The sequence below is a fragment of the Nymphalis io genome, chromosome 11 (assembly GCF_905147045.1).
Source record: "Nymphalis io chromosome 11, ilAglIoxx1.1, whole genome shotgun sequence".
In the NCBI taxonomy this organism is placed as follows: Eukaryota; Metazoa; Arthropoda; class Insecta; order Lepidoptera; family Nymphalidae; genus Nymphalis; species Nymphalis io.
In genome coordinates, this window is record NC_065898.1 from 6,450,516 (window position 1) to 6,467,950 (window position 17,435).

The window sequence follows — 17,435 nt, forward strand, 5'->3', positions numbered from 1 at the left end:
CGCAAAATAGAAGTACTTGGTATTATTGTGTTCCTGTTTGAAGGGCGAGTGAGCCAGTGTAATTACAGATACAAGGGATATAACTTCTTAGTTCGCAAGGTTGTCATGTCGCAGGAGGCTACGGAGCAACAGTGTGAGGAAAATGCCTACGCTGATTCGATCCGCCGAAGAAAACCAGGGAGGAGGCGTTGGCGCTATGCGCACATTCTCCTCCTGCCGTAATATCCGCTGTGGATTCCCTGTATCCGCGAACCCACCTAGAAATGGAGGCCTGTATACGCAGGCCGACCGTCGGGGGGTCACGGTAGCATGCGCAAGCGAATCCGTGGCGCCCCCCGAACAGACGGAGAGGGTACCGCGGGTTTTTTAGTTGGTATTCCGACGGCTTCAGTGACGATGAGCCACACATACTTCAGTGAGGTTGAGCCACTTCGTTTCGGGGAAACGCGTAAAGACGTTTTTTCAGTGACAACAAGAAACATGAATTTGAAAAAAGCATAAACTGCATCCCACTTGATTTGAATAAAAAATTATACCGAATCATTTTATTGCGGAAAGTAAGTGTAAAAAACAAGCCATGTCATAGAGTTTTCAAAAAAACACAAACAAAGGTATTGATAAAAATATAACTATGTTTAGTTATTATTTAAGAAAAAAAAAACAGTGGAATATTTTTGCAAAACAATTATTTATTTATTAAGTTTACAGGGTTATAAATATTCATAATATGTTGTTATAATATACGACGCGACACGACACGACATAATTCTTGTAAAGAAATTTATTATTCTATAAATGTGTATCTTGACGAAATAATAAGTAAATAATTTTCATTGATTAATAAAGTATTTAATGACATTTTACTTAATAACGTTAACTCTTTTTATTGATGTTATTAATGAATATTTGACATTTAATATCTATCTTATGTATCATAATTATCAATTATGATTCTCATTAATATGCCTTTTTATTACGCCTGGTCATATTGATTTTACTCTTTTATTTTACATTGTTAGTTATACATGCACGTCCTAATTTCCTAAAATGGGTAAAACATTGTACCTACTTAAAATTTTTTACCATCTGTAACCCAATAATGCATTATATTGTTTTATGCAAAAAATCATTAAATAATTAATTCATTTACAAGTTTATTATCAGTTTAATTTAAATACTAATGTATTTTGAGTGTTATCTTTTATTTTTAAATTCTTATTCGTAATCAAAAGCGTTACAGAAATTGATTGTACAAGATTGACTTAACTCATTCATATTAACATTGCAATGATATTGAATTAATACAAATAAGGTTTTTTGAAATATAAATAGAATTAAATTTTAATTGTTAAATTAATTTGTTGTATGGCGAAAATCTCATTCATAAATATTGATGCTACGATCGGCAGTATAAATTAATTGAAAATTAAGTAAGCTACATAATTCGAGAGCAGGTTCTTACTTCAATATGCCTCCCTTTCCAATATAGGTTGGTTTATACCACATGCATTAATCATTGTTATACACATAACACACGTCCCTCATAAATCGCAAGTTTAATTATTTTCGATTTGATTCGCTGTACCGATGAAAACATTAATTTTTTTTTTTATCAAACTTTAAAAGATATACATAATAATGTTCTTATTTGTGAGCAAAAACTGCAAAATTTTCTTTTCACTGTTTATTTGTTACATAATACATTTTCTGTTGATCTCAGATCTGTTTACGTAATCTCTTGTCGTATTTACTCTGATTTCCCATTTTTATTTAAAATAAAATAATATTTCAAAACACGATAAAAAGTTATCTTAACGTTTGTTTTGTATAAAAAAACCAAACTTTATGTTAACATTTATTGATTACAAAACTCTCTTTATTAATCTCTCTTCTAACTAATTGATCAGCAAGTTAACTTTTTTTTAAAAAGGAGCGCACCTTCAATTAAAACGTAACGATGTCGCCCAAAAAGCCATTAATTACTTTTCTAATCTTCTCGGTAAGAGATGAAGCTTGCGAAAATACGAAATGGTAAAAATAAATTAACGAATTTACATATTATTTTTTTAAATTACTCAGTACCAGTTGGTACAAACTCAAAATTCACCACACGACAGTAAAAGATCAGAAAGTGATATTCGATATTGACGATAACAAATATAACATTACAACCATCAAAATAGTGTATCTTTGTAAGTCGGTTTTCAACATTTCACGAGTGAGATACAAAGTAAGTTCTCACAGAATAGTATTGCTTGCATAACAATTAGTTTAGGCATTGCATACCTAAACAAAACTCAGTCGGGATCGATACAAAAATAATATCGATACGGAGTAATTGTATTCTTAACAAAGGTGTAGGTATACCAGCTACAACATTTTACTAAAGTTTGAAGATTTGAACATAAAATTGGGATACTGGACTTAGTTGTAGTTAGTATTCTGAAGTGAAGTAGTAGTTAAATTTTTGTTATCATATTTATTTAAAGCCTTTTAGTGTAGTTGCTTACAGAAATAATATAACACTATTGTTTTTTTTTTGTCATAAAAAATGTGCTTTGTGCAAGCCTGTTTGGATGGGTACCGCCCATTCTTCAGGCATACTGCCGCTAACCAGCAATATTGTATTGTTGCGTTCCGGTTTGAAGGGTGAGTAAGCCAGTATAATTACAGGCACAAGGGACATAACATCTTAGTTCCCGAGGTTTATGGCGCATTGGCGATGTAAGCGATGGTTAACATTTCTTACAATACCAATATTTATTAGCGTTGGTAATCATTTAACATCATTGGTGGCCCATATGCTTGTCTACCTATCTATTCTATAAAAAAAACAATAAGTTGAGGTTATTTCGACCTTTAAATAATTATATTTATTGGATTAGTCAGTTATGTAATCAAGTTGAACTGGAGAAAAAAGCGACGCAAAATTAAAAGATGTTTCTGCTATGTATTTGACAAGAATTTAGAAATTTATAACGACCACGATATTATCGTGATCATATCCGTATGTGATTAATTTTAACATATTCATTGTATTAAAACAAGCCTATTCGCAGCATTCAATCGAAAGGTCACGTTTCATTTGTTTGTTTCTCTCATGTAATCCGATTGGTATCGGACCTACAAATTACATCAATGTTGTCATAGAGAAAATATTCGGTTTTGTTTATATATCATTGTTGGTAATATTTATTAGGATATTGATATTTTTCTCAACATTAACAACAAAAGAATTTTCAACTCGCTTTTCATTTACTAAACGCACACACGGCACACGGCACGGACACGGCAGGATCGTTTATTTTACGGCTTAGATATGCGGCTTCAGTCAACTTTTTGGTACTTTATTGGTTGAAGCCTATTGTTTGGCCGAAGGAGCTAAACTTCGTCCAAAATCGAATTAGTAATAGAAAATAAGTAGTAATTCGGTTGGACACTACATAATAGTAGTATTATTATAAGTACTCTAAAGTATGAGAAACGGTGTGGTTATACAGTAGGTAAATAAAAAAATATTACTTAGCTATCGTTAATTGTTCTTGACTATTGATAGTATGTACTATATAAGAACAACACAAATTAAAGTATAGTAAGAAATATATAAAAAAAATCCTCAAAATCGTCTATACATTAGTTTTGATTAATTTTAAAAAGGTTTTGATCATGAAATAGTTAATTTTGTGTGAAAAAATTCAGAGTACAATTTTTCAGTGTAAACTTAAAATTATTATACATCACGAACTAAGTCTCAGACTTTATTTACATATTAATGAAAATATAGACTATTATTTTTTACAGTCATATACTATATAAAAGCATTATTAATAAAAGGTAACATTGTAGAGTATAAGATGTAGCCGATATCATGATTAACGAGGGTTGAAGCTGAAGCTGTCATGTTGCGTTAGGGCAGGGGGTGGACGGCATTTCGCTTTACGTAAGTAATTACCAGTCATGGTTCTTTTGGAAAATACTTGTGTAAGTTCGGACGCAAAGCGACAACGATATGTCACCATTGTGGAAAGGACCGGGATAGGCGTGTACTGCGTGGAACGCATGCATCTCCAATGCAGATCAGAGAGAAGGGGGAGGGGGGGCTGAACGGAGATGAGATATGTACAAGTTTTTTTTTTCAATTTTGGTTTTTGTAAGGTCAAATCAATGTTCGTACATTGATGTAAATAAGACACACTTGAAAGTATTTTTTCCCCATGAAACAGTGACAAAATATATGTACGCGGAAAACGTCTTCTGTTTATTATTCGCCACACGTGACAAAGTTCTGAAGCAATAGCAGGGGAGTTTTATTTGCATATATGGATTTGCTTCGTAGTATACGTACAGAGCTAGTTAACTAATTTGTTTTTCGTGTGTGTAATCATGCAGTACAAAACATCTTGAGGTTATTTAATTTAATTTCTCAGGTAATAAAAATACTAGTTATTTTTATTCGGTACAAAAAACGGCGGCTTTTTTAATATACTTGCAGAAATTACTCTCGTATCTACGATATTTTAAGTCCACTTCGTGACCAATCTACTCTATGTATGTATGTTTAGAAAAAGAAGACATGAATAAAACATTAAATAATTTATTTTTTATTTTGATATACAAAATTGCACGAAACCTTTTTTTTTAAATTGACGACTAACTACAATATGCCAAAATGTGTCACAGTAAATATTAATACTAACTTACTTGTTAAACTAGAGTTTGAAGATGACGAATCACTGCGCAGTGTTCGCTTGGAGAAAACACAACAAAACATGACTGCCGTATATTAAATTCGGCACTTTAATGACAACAAGCATATTGTCTTTGTTCTGTAACCATAGACTGATGGATATGATTCAACATTCAATCAATACGGCATCTATTATAAAGGACGTTGTCGATGCGTCAACCTCAATAAGGCTCGTTCCAAAACAATATTCATGTACTTAAGTACATATAATTAAGTATCATTTATGATACTTTACTTTCAATGGTTTGAATACCTGACATGTTTTTATATTTCTGTAGAACTTTTGCAGCAAATTGGATAAGGATTATATAACATGTTAAATACAACACAAACGTGGAAAACAACATTGATCATGGCACTCTTTGGTTAACTATGGCCTAACTACTCTATAGTTTTTAACCCGAATAATAAATCTGTATTGTAAAATATTTAATTTATTTATGATATCGTTTCGTATAAAAATTAAAATTCTTGCTTATAGCAATTTTCGTCATTAAAATTGATCCGAACTAATTAATTTGAACCAATAGAACACACTCATTTAACTTTACGAAACACGAAATAAAAGTGAAGTGTCTATGGTAATATTAACAAAGATGGTTACCAAACAACCAACCAGTGTACGAGAGAAACTATGACATTGTTTGAATTATAATATGATTATATCTATTTTAAAAATACTGAGTACAAAATTTTCATTGTAGCCATTTCGGGGCGAATATCTAGAATACCAGATATATATGGAAGTAAATTGAAAAATAATTATGTAGTGAATTCGCCATTATAAGACATAATATTCGAAAACAACCAATTAAAGAGTACATATTTTATCAATATTGCTATCAGTATGACCTTTAGCTGAGCTTAACAAGTTTTTAAGCAGTTTAAATAGCAGCATTTTTTTCCTACAGCTGCAATAATTTTCTTTATAATTTTAATTTATATTTAAATTTCTCTAAAAAGTTTCTTAAACGATCAATAACTAACAAACGGTGTTTACAATAACATTGGCTAATCTTGCTATTGTTTATATTTAATTTTATGTTCATTGTTCGACAAGCATCATTTAACTGACAATAAATTTAGCACACTGAAGAACGTCGAATAATTATCTTAAGAAACACTATATAAACTGTTTTCAAAGTTACAGACTCAATTTAAATTTTAACAGGCGATTATCGCTTGATTCCGTAATCTCTACATAAGCATAGCATAGCAGCCTTTTACAATCCAGCGGCTATTCTAACTTTTGTTACGTGTACATAAAAAATATTCACAGTGTCCATTGATTGTATGAAAAATGCAGCCTTTATTTAACTATATTAAATTTGCACGATCGAAGAAATAAAACACTTTAATATACGACTGAAAGTTTTGTACTAAATCTGTTAATGTAGTAGTCAAACTGAATTTATAATATGTTTAATCGAATATTCGATGCGAGTTTGGAGTTTGTAGTTTGTGAATGAAATAAGATTAACCCAAAAAGGATAAAATAACCGTTGTGCAAAATCTCTTTAAATTCACGTATAAAATAAATATATTTGTTGTATGTATAATAGAAAAGTTTAATCCCGATGTGTACTATGGTCTATTCATATATTTTTGTTGCAAATTGCATTAAGAATTGAAATAAAACATTACTACATAACATACTAAATAACCTGAGACTCTATTTGGCGGTCGATGTCTCTGTCTGCCATTCCACCAGCACCCACAACACGGCATAACTTACGAATTCTCTCAGTGCATTCTAATTAACTTCACGTGTATCAATCATACTAAAAAAAAATTTATACAACTTCATCACTTCTAAAATTTTTGAATAAAAAAAAAATCGACTATGATCATCTTTAAACTGGAAATAGCTGCTAATCAGAAACACTTTTATTATTCGTTTTGAAGATTTATTTAGAAAAATAGACTCATTAAGTGATTGAATCATAAAAGCTTCACTACTCTTTACGCAGCAATAAAATTGAATTGCCTTAGAAACAGGAGTTAATGCGACGGCACGCCCGGCGCCGGCCGCGCTCTGCGCTCGACTGCGGCCAACCGAAGAGGATTTTATATTTACAGTACTCATCATTCGTTAAGAAAGCAAATAAAATTGGCAATTTTATAAATAACTAAAATATGCTTTAACTTTTGAAATGGTAAATCTTTTAAATTTTTTTCTCCGTTTCTATTTTGTATGACAACAGTTATTTTGACAATATAATGACTTATAAGGCTCACATTAGGCGGCTAGGCGCACAGCTCCATTTCTGTTCAACAAGCTACAGCGCTACTTCTGTATGCATTATAATTGCTGCTCTAGTTTCGCTTTTCTATTCCTTTACTTTTCATACTCGACTTTCAAACTTTAAAATAAATTACACTCATGGTTTGTTTACTTAAAACCTATACTGACAACAGTTTTTTCCACATAAATATTGAAATTGGTTGTTTACATTAGGATCACTTGACAAACATTAGGACCTTTTTACTTTAGCTATTATGAATTTTAAGTTTAACAGATTATTATAGAAATGTAAATTTAGCAAAGGAGATATTTCAGTGGTCAATATTTACGTTAATCAAGCTTTTTAAATAAAAAATATTCTCAGCTTACCCGTAGCAGATCCGGAGTTGATTAATGGCGTGTTCATACTGCTTGATTGAGTTTTCTCTAAGGATTGCTGTGAGGGTTCATCTAAGGATTTGTTGCAGCGTGTTTGAAGCGGTGTCTTCGGAAATGGTGTAGGCGAGGACGGCAAAGAAAGCGGTGATGATAATCGTAACGGTGAAATTGGTGTACCGAAATTAGATGCAAGAGACAGTTTAGATTCTGAAGTTACAAAGGAATTTGTCTCAGGTAATTGTGGACTATCTGTAGCATCTGTGCACAGTACTGTGGGAAGAGATATTTTAAGGGAATTACTTCGTGTCGGTGACGTTACTTCGTCTTTAAGCGTATCGGACATATCGATCTGAAAGGAAAAAAAAATAGTAAAATACATGGTCAATATATAATAATTATTGTAGAACTTGAGGAGTTTAATGTTGCTAAAAACTAGATGAGTTATACTTTAAGAGTGATTGGCGTTTTACTCTATAATTATTTTTAAATTAGGCAGATTAATAAAGAAATTTTAAATTATACCTATATAGAAGATGTTTCCAAATTTCAATCTACAGGTTCAAAAAGTCCTGATGATTTTTTCGTTTTTTAAGAAAATATTAAATTTTACGTAAACACAAATATGTATATAAATACCTGTCTGTTTGATGTTCAACATCAGGTTGAATATTTTTTTCTTACCGTTTTAAAATTTAAATGTGACATATAATTTTTACTCTGATAAAAAAGTATGTAGCTAACATGGTAATGACCTCTCTCTCTCCTTTTTGAGGAGAACGTTTGGATCGTATTCCGCTACGTTCCTCTATTGCGTATGCATGATTTTGCTTCACCACCGAGCATGTAAGAATTAATATAAACATAAATTAGCATATGAAAATTTCGGCCGGGTTTGCTAGCCGGAATTTGAACTCGGAATCGGTTTAAATTTAAGCGTTTAAGATTCACATCTTCTAACTGCTGGACAATAGGCGGTAACTATAATTAAATAGGTTTAAATAATATATAGTAAATCCATTTTAATCTAGTTAACAAATTATAAATGGTAACCCAAATAATGTCATTTTACATATTATGTTTTTACACGCCTTAACTACTTACTTACAAAGTTCCGATAACTATTTCTTTAATATTCGAAACAACTTTTCCACAAATAGATTATTTTAGATCTAGAGAAATGACATCATGTCAATTTAAGGTCAAAGTTGTTTATTTAGTTTTTATACCTGCCATTGGATTAGGCTACAGGCGCTGAAGCTATATCACGAAAAAATCTAAGTATAATAAGCAACCACATTGCGATGTTTTATTTGTAATGACTATGACGATAAAGTGCCATTATCAAACAAGATAAACTTAAAATAAATCTAACAAATATTAAGCTGATATTATAAGCGGGAAAGTTTGTGTATTTAGATGTTTATTGTTAATTACGATTGAACAGCTAGTCAGATTTTGATACAATTCGACATATAAATTGAATAATCGTCGTGGAATAAAACTTAAGGTATCAAATTATTCATAAAAATACTAAGATTTTATTAAAAAAAACATGCCGAAAATAGCATCCTCTCTTTTGTCTAGTTAGCTCATAATAAAATAAACGACTTATATAATTTACCGACATAACGAAGTGACGTATCTGTTCCTGTTATGTAATAATACAAAAAAAAGTAAATTTCTTAAGCCGGTAATGGAAAACATATAAAAACAAGGTGTGTATACTCATAAATGCCCTTGGACAATACTGGTTATTGATTATCTTACTAATATGGCTAAAAGATAAGAAGAAATTTAAGAAATGGTATAATGGACGATAAATTGATATTGATGGAGTAAAATCATTTAAGGTCTATTTATTTATTAAGTGCAAACACGAAAGGGAGCGTCTGATTAGCGCTTTCCGCGATGACGATGCTTCGTTGGGCATTTGAAGTAAGTGTGTCAGAAAGAGATAGCGATACTAGTACCAATATTTGAAACATCGCTCCGTTTTTTGACTTCATAATACGTATTTACAGTTTAAGTCGAATATCAACCGTGGAGGAAACGGTCGTGTCGCTTTGAAGCGCACCGTGACTTGTGTAATAAAAGTTATTTACGTAGCAACACTGTGTAAAATTGAATAAAGTAATCAAGTTTATACATTATTTAGTATATGTAAAAAAATAAAGCTTGTCAATCGCTAAAATGTCTGTTACTGAAATAAAATGTAGACCAATCCGATTCAAATTACGATTGTTGAGTGCATTACGTGCGATTTTAGATTTGGTTACAACCTTTTTCTTCAAATTATACTACGGGACAGAAGGAAAGAAGTTACCACCGATAAAAGATGACATTCTTAAGCAACCGGCAGTAGATGTCGCGAGAAAAATAAGGACCAAGGAGGTTTGTGAATCACTCAAAGCTTCATTATTTTAGCTCTATGATAAAAAATGACTCATTCGAGATAACACGATCAATTATTAAATGTATTTCACAGCAGATTTCCTTATCAATAGTTTGTTAAAATGTGTATTTTTTATAATAGCCGAAGACTATTTAAATAATTGTCTTATCATATAATACTTGTCATTTCAGGATATGAAGGATTCATATAATTTACGTAGTATATATATACTTCAGGAAGTATATACTTTACGTTATGATGTATGATTATATTAATATTTATTTAAATTCAGTTAAACGTTTATTTCATATAATTTACTGGTGGTAGAGCTTTGTGCAAGGTACCACCCAAACATCGGATATTCTACCGCAAAACAGCAGTACTAGGTATTGTTGTGTTCCGGTTTGAAGGGTGAGTGAGCCAGTGTAATTACAGGCACAAGGGACATAACATCTTAGTTCCGAAGGTTGGTGGCGCATTGGTGATGTAAGCGATGGTTAACATTTCTTACAATGCCAATGTCTATGAGCGTTGGTGACCACTTACCATCAGGTGGTGGCCCATATGCTCGTCCGCCTTCCTATTCTATACATATATATTGTAAGAATACCCCAGTAAAACAATCCTTCACATTTACTTTTAACATTTTATTCTCTTCCACACGTATTTTGTTATATAATTTATTACCAATTAATTTTTTACAATTCTTTTACAATTTCATTTGAATTCCTGCAATCACCCTGGCAACCATCGAACGAGTCAATCTTTCCGTGTTTTTTTTTTCTTTTTTATATATCGCGTAGTTTTTAACGCTCAATAATTTCCAACCAGTGTTAATTTAGTTAAAAATATTACCATTATTTTCTAAAAATCTCAAAATAATTATTAAAAAAGCAGTAAAATCTTACAATATATATATAATCAATATTCATTTTATTATAATGGGAGTCGACGCACCCTCGTATATGTATGTATGTACTTCACAAGCATAACTATTTTGTATATTCTTCAGATAATTTTATACGTTATTATAATTAATGATGATAAATATACAGTGGTCCGTAATATTTTTATGTACGTAAATTTTAACGTTTTGGTGATCTTTCATTATTTTTTATATCATAAATACTATGAATAACATATAATTTTATATTAAGATTGCCGAATTGTATGGAATTGAAATGACAAGCAAAACAAAGCTGGTATTATTACTAATTCATAATAATACCAAGAGTATATTGTTTTTTTCTAACATCCAAAGATAGTTATTTACTTTAATATGCATATTATGAACCTATTGCCTTTCCAAGTTCCCTCTTGGCTTGTTTGACGTTTTATAATAATTTAATTTATCAACTTTCTATTTAAAATAATTAATAATGTAATTATATTTTTTTTAGCGAATAAGACAATTCTGTAGCTCATTGGTCTAGTGGTTGCAGATTGCGAAGTCTTGGGTTCAAGGTCCCAGGTCGGCTAATAAAAATATTTAAGTTTATCTGTATATATTCTCAATAAGAATTCAAGAGTTTGGAAGTTGGCAATTTTAAAGTCCAGATTCTCGGAAAGTACGTATACAGCCAGTAATTAATAAAACCCATATTCCACTTTCTCAATTTGCCACAGTTCTCAATTTGCCTGTTATATTTTTCAGTTACGCAAAGCTCTATATTTACCGAATACATATCAACCGTTTGTATTTTTATATAAAGAAAGAAAATTCTATCTGATGAAAAACTAGAGTATTTGTTATTTCTTTTACATTAATGTATTTGATTTAATGTACCTACTGTTCTTATAAAATATTTTTTTAAGTTATTAGTAAACTAAAAATAATTACGTACACGCAAGCAAATAATTGTAAGTCTATTTATAATAGTTGTTGCAAACAAAATCCTTTTTTAATAATTTTATTATCATAAGATTTTACGACAAAAGCGAAGTACTAATGTTTAATTTTATTTCTAAATGGCAGAAAATTAACACATCGTTTAAAATATTTAAGTACAAACATGTAAAAAAAGTATTACTATACTAGACTGCACATATTATTATGTAGTCTTTTGTTTTATTTATTTTCAAAAGTAAATATGTATAAAAATATCGCGTGTTTTAAAAGGATTATCGCTAAACATTGGTCCAAAGACCTTAAGACGCATGCACCTGTATTGTTGTTATACGTGTATTTCACACTTTACTGATATCACGAAATTAATGCCTATAATATATGTTATTAACTCATATAATTATAAAAAAGTTGGGCTGTTTATTATTGTCATACTTTTTTTATTATGTATACATGTTAATTGAATATATATATTGTAAATAGGATGTCATGATTTAAAAGAAATATTGAAATTACCATGAGTCTGCAATACCGTATTTCGTTATCATAATTAAAAGTTTGTTAAAGGTTACTTACAAATACTCATTTCTTAAATATACTTATATTTACCTATACGTCAAATCGATATTATATGCGTAATGTTTAATACATAGATAAATTTGTTCTTTTTCATCACTAACTAAAAAACTACAACTGGTAAATCCCGTAGAAAAATTAATATAATGTTTAAAATAAATAAAATATGTACTAACTATTATCATAAAATTAAATATATTAAAAATTAAATTAATTTTATAGTATGTTCATTAATTTACTTTTCAGATAACCAGCGTCGATGTTGTTGAAGCTTGTATACGAAGAATAAAAGATATAAATACCATAGTAAATTGTTTTGTAGAAAATCGTTTTGAATTAGCATTACAGGAAGCGAAGAAAGCTGATGAAATAATAAGAAGCGGTACTAGGACTGTCAAACAGTTGACGCAAGAGATGCCCTTTTTGGGTGTTCCATTTACAACAAAAGATTCCGTTGCTGTAAAAGATATTATGCGCATGTGTATAATTTATTTGTTTTTTATAAGTCGAGCAAGTGACGTTCGCGTGGACTTCTATGCATACAATCACTATCGATTAGATGAAAACATTAACGTTAACGCTAAGGATTAAGCCCGCAATCAAGTATTATGTAGTTTGTACTTTGTAGACATTTACCATCAAAAGGTTAAACTTTTTAAATATATTTGTATAACCTTATCATTTCTTAGCCTTTAAGTATATCATAGCTAGTAGTAATGTAGTAGTAATGAATAAATACGAGCTATCTATGAGCTTACTGAGTTTATAAAACTTTAACTTAGTTGTTGACTAATGATTTGTAAGATAAGTGCAGACAGATAAGCCATAAATTAAAAAAAGGCTTAATAATTATGGCCAGAATGTTGTTTACCTAAAAGTTCACACATGTTTTCGCTTACTCGCTTACTCGCCCCTGAAATACTTAGAACATAGTACAACTATGTATAATATAATAGATTAATAATAGAGACATATAAGCCGAGATGGCCCAGTGGTAAAAACGCGTGAATCTTAACCGATGAACCCGGGCAAGCACCACGGAATTTTCATTTGCTTAATTTCTGATTATAATTCATCTCGTGCTTTGCGGTGAAGGAAAGCATCCTAAGGAAACCTGCATGTGTTTCATTTCACTGAAATTCTGCCACATGTGTATTCTACCAACCCGCACTGGAGCAGCGTATAGCGTAGCTGGAATAAGCTCCAAACCTTCTCCTCAAAAAAGGGAAAGGAGGCCTTTTGCCCTGCAGACATTCACAGGCTGTTACAGTAATAATAGAGATAATCGTCCTGCGACATTTAAACTGATATTAAATATTATGTATCAACTTCAATATAATTAGGTGACCGAAATTGAGTAAAATGTCGGCACTAACGCAATTATTTTTAAATGTATTTATTTATGAGTCAGCTCATTAATCCCATTTATCTACAATTTTACAGGGACATACAATGATTTCGAATTGAGATAAAAATTTAATTTAACAATAAAAAGTGTTTATACTGTAATAATATTAAACTGATGGAAAATTTTTAGTTCTGAATGCACTAATCTTACACTTAACTACCAGTCCGAATTTATAAATATTTTTTTGTGTTACATATACTGTTGAAGAAGGTGATATGATTACATTACCTTGTGCTACGTTCATTAGGAGCGGAGCAATGACTACACATTACATAAAACATATTCCGAATTATTAAACATTGGCAAGTTGACTTATCCCGCTAATCTCAGAAACTACTGGTTCGAATTGAAAAATTAGATATCTTTACATTGCAATGATTTAACCCGATGTATAATTTTTTTCATTTCATTCTATTTCATTATTTGACGAGCGCATTATTTGAACGGAAACGAGGCACGCTCTCATTCGAGCGAGCACCACACCCCCCCCCCCGTCTATTATTTACATACACCATTACTGGCTTTGTGTAAGCTCGTCTGGGTAGGTACCACCCACTCAACATATATTCTATTGTAAAACAGTAGTACTTGTTATTGTTGTGTTCCGGTTTAAGGGGGAGTGAGCCAGTGTGATTACAGGCACAAGGGACATAACATCTTAGTTCCCAAGGTTGGTGGCGCATTGGCGATATAAGCGGTGGTTAATATTTCTTACAACGCTAATGTCTATGGGCGTTGGTGACCACTTACCATATCCTTGTCCGCCTACCTATTCTATAAAAAAACCTTTTATTATTTGTAAACTGAAAACAGTTGAATAGAACGTTTTTATCTAAAACTTTAAGCCGCTATATAAAAATTAAGCGACCGCGGAGCTGTTTGGATGGTGGTGACCATTTACCAATATTAAAAAGAAAACAAATAACGGACCACCTGTTTGAATAGGTCTGCCTTATAATGTGGGACGAACGTACGATGAGCATAGAAGCAGTAGATAGAACCAAAAAAAGAATAATAAATAAACGCATGAAAAAATACGCAGGGCGGTGTTTTATGCATATATAATATGATATGCCCCTAGCACTTTACTGTATGGGCGAATAGATCGATTGGCGAATGTTTATACTTATTGATTCATAAATGCACGGGATAAAATCCTTATTTTACCCGTACTAAGTCGGAGCAGGCAGCTAGTGTCATGTATACAACATCAATTTATAAAGTAATATGAAATATCTTAAAAACTCTTGAACTGTTCAATTTGAATTTGCAATCACTGCACCTAATCGCGATTTCAATTCAAATAATTATTGTGAGATAGTTTTTTCATGATTTCTACTAACTTAACTTAACTAATACTAACGATACAGGAGAAAAGGCTACAATTATCTTGCTATAATAATAACGTTAGGAATAACTAATCTTAGTTACATTTTCTTAAACGATCTAAGATTGTGTTATGTTTTGTAGATCTTCATCAAACCGCAGGAGTAGTTTTGAGGAAGGACTATATAGATGAAGAAGATGCCGAAGTAATTAAGCTTTTAAGACAAAATGGTGCCATCATTATTGGCTTGACCAATGTTCCAGAACTCTGTATGTGGTATGTTATAGCTATACAATACAATAACATGAAAAGTTTTTAACCGATAGTAATAAACTATTAGGCATTAATTTAAATATTCATAAAAGACGAAAGTTAAATAAAATCCACTTCATAGACGCATTTTCACACTATAATATGTTTACTAGATGCTAGGCCTTTACGCAAGTCCGTCTGGGAAGTACCACCCACTCATAAGATATTCTACCTAAATAATATAATAATATGGACTAATATAATAATATGAACTAGTATAATTTTTATTTTTAACTAGGTGGGAAACTTACAATAACATACATGGCAGAACGAGTAACCCATACAATACTACAAGAATTGTTGGCGGGTCGTCAGGCGGTGAAGGATGCATCCAAGCTGCTGCGGGCAGTTGCTTTGGAATAGGTACTTCTTCATTACCCTACAAATCTTGTTTTAAGCAATCAATATTTTGGTTTTAAATTCATGAAAATTGTGAATAAACCTTACTTGAAATGTTATTTTACATAGGTTCTGACATCGGAGGTTCTATTCGTATGCCCGCTTATTTTAATGGAATATTTGGACATAAGCCCACAAGAAAAGCAGTTTCCAACCATGGGCAATACCCAACTATAGCTACAGAAATGCAAGACGACTTTTTATGTAAGTTTATACAATTAATAATAATTAATTTTCAATCTATATAAGTATGTATTTATAAAAAGAAAAGAAGTATATGTAGTATATCAGTTGTCTGGTTTCCATAGCACAAGCTTTGTACAAGCTTAATTTGGGATCAGATGGCCGTGTGTGAAAAATGTCTCAGGATATTATTATTATATTATTAATAAACTGTCTACAAATGTTTTACAAGTATAGACTTTTTTTACTATTACATATTGTCTTTATTAAAAAACATGGTATTGAGATTAAGAATGTTGGTAACATTTGAATTAATACATATTTCTACAATAAAAATTCATTGACATATTAATTCAAATTGCAGGTATTGGACCAATGACAAAATATGCTGTTGATTTAAAACCTATCCTCAAAATAATATCGGGAGAAAACAGCAAGCAACTTAACTTGGATAAGCCTGTCGATGTAGGAAAAATAAAGATCTTCCACCAGTTTAACAATAATGCTCCAATGGCAAGCAAAGTAGTTCCAGAAATTATCACCGCAATAGAAAAGGTTGTTGAATATTTTCAAATAAAACATAAAATATGTAGTAAGTAAAGAGAAAAAATTTAACTACTTGAAAGATCTTCTCCAATTTGGTTTGCTACTATGAAAAGTGACATACCATTTGGATCATATATTATAAAAGATTACACCTACTGTTCAATATTCTGGGAAATAATAAAAAGTTTGTTAGGCTTATCAGGGAACACTTTAATAGGGCTACTTACAGCTTTGGTGGATTATGAGGTAGTGGATCTGGAAAGTGAGAAATATAAATACTACAGAAGGGTATGTGACAATTTGGAGGACATTTTTAAAGAAATGTTAGGAGATGATGGTATATTTATATATCCCACTCATCCAACACCTGCGCCATACCACAATCAACCATTGATAAGACCTATGAATTTCATATACACAGCAATAATAAACAGCCTTGGCTTCCCCGCAACTACTATTCCCTTGGGTCTCAACAGTGAAGGGCTTCCGATTGGAATACAAGTAATTGCAAATCACAACAATGACAGACTGTGTTTGGCTGTCGTTGAGGAATTAGAAAAAGCGTTTGGAGGGTGGAGAGAACCACAAAGTAATTGAGTAACACTTTAAAATACACTTTCTTATATACATATATGAATGTTTGGATATGTTTTTGTAAATCATTTAAAACCAATTATATTTGTAACACCTTTTTATTCATAATTCACAAAAAAAAACTGAAACAAATATTTGTTAATCACTTCGTATAGATCAGTATAAAAGATCAGAATTGATTATATACAAAATTTTTGTTGCACAAATAGGTTTAACCCCTAAGGATTGAATAATTTTAATAGACATATAATACCATTTTGTATAAACTTTGAAATAAGTTAATTTTAATATTCTTATAATTTATAATTCTTAGTTCATTACAATATGCTAAAAACGTTTTTTACTATTAATTTCTTATATTTATTTAATGTTTATTAGTTTTAAGCCATAGTTAAAAGGATAGTAACTTGATTTAAAATAACTTTTGGACAATAAGTAAAATATATAATGTTCACATGGAGTAGTGTAGTCCTATAATTACA

The 17,435-nt window shown here is 30.9% G+C and overlaps 2 protein-coding genes across 5 annotated transcripts in view; one reads left to right on the forward strand and one right to left on the reverse strand.

Annotated features, from left to right (window-relative positions):
* The window catches only part of LOC126771528 (cytochrome b5 reductase 4), a 104,615-nt gene that overhangs the window by 45,507 nt on the left and 41,673 nt on the right, over nt 1-17,435 (reverse strand). For 2 of the 4 annotated variants that reach the window (XM_050491429.1, XM_050491428.1), the window contains exon 2: nt 7,362-7,719. In XM_050491429.1, the coding sequence (XP_050347386.1) occupies nt 7,362-7,713 (352 nt within the window). In that variant the 5' untranslated portion in view covers nt 7,714-7,719. Of the gene's footprint in view, nt 1-4,701; nt 4,897-6,411; nt 6,739-7,361; nt 7,720-17,435 lie in introns of those variants that run through there. The other 2 variants (XM_050491432.1, XM_050491430.1) reach the window with 2 other exon arrangements.
* LOC126771548 (fatty-acid amide hydrolase 2-like) lies at nt 9,412-17,069 on the forward strand. Its single transcript, XM_050491458.1, is given in 6 exon segments — nt 9,412-9,761; nt 12,431-12,665; nt 15,063-15,195; nt 15,470-15,594; nt 15,700-15,834; nt 16,178-17,069. Coding segments are annotated over 6 exon segments (1,608 nt in total). The 5' UTR covers nt 9,412-9,560; the 3' UTR covers nt 16,957-17,069.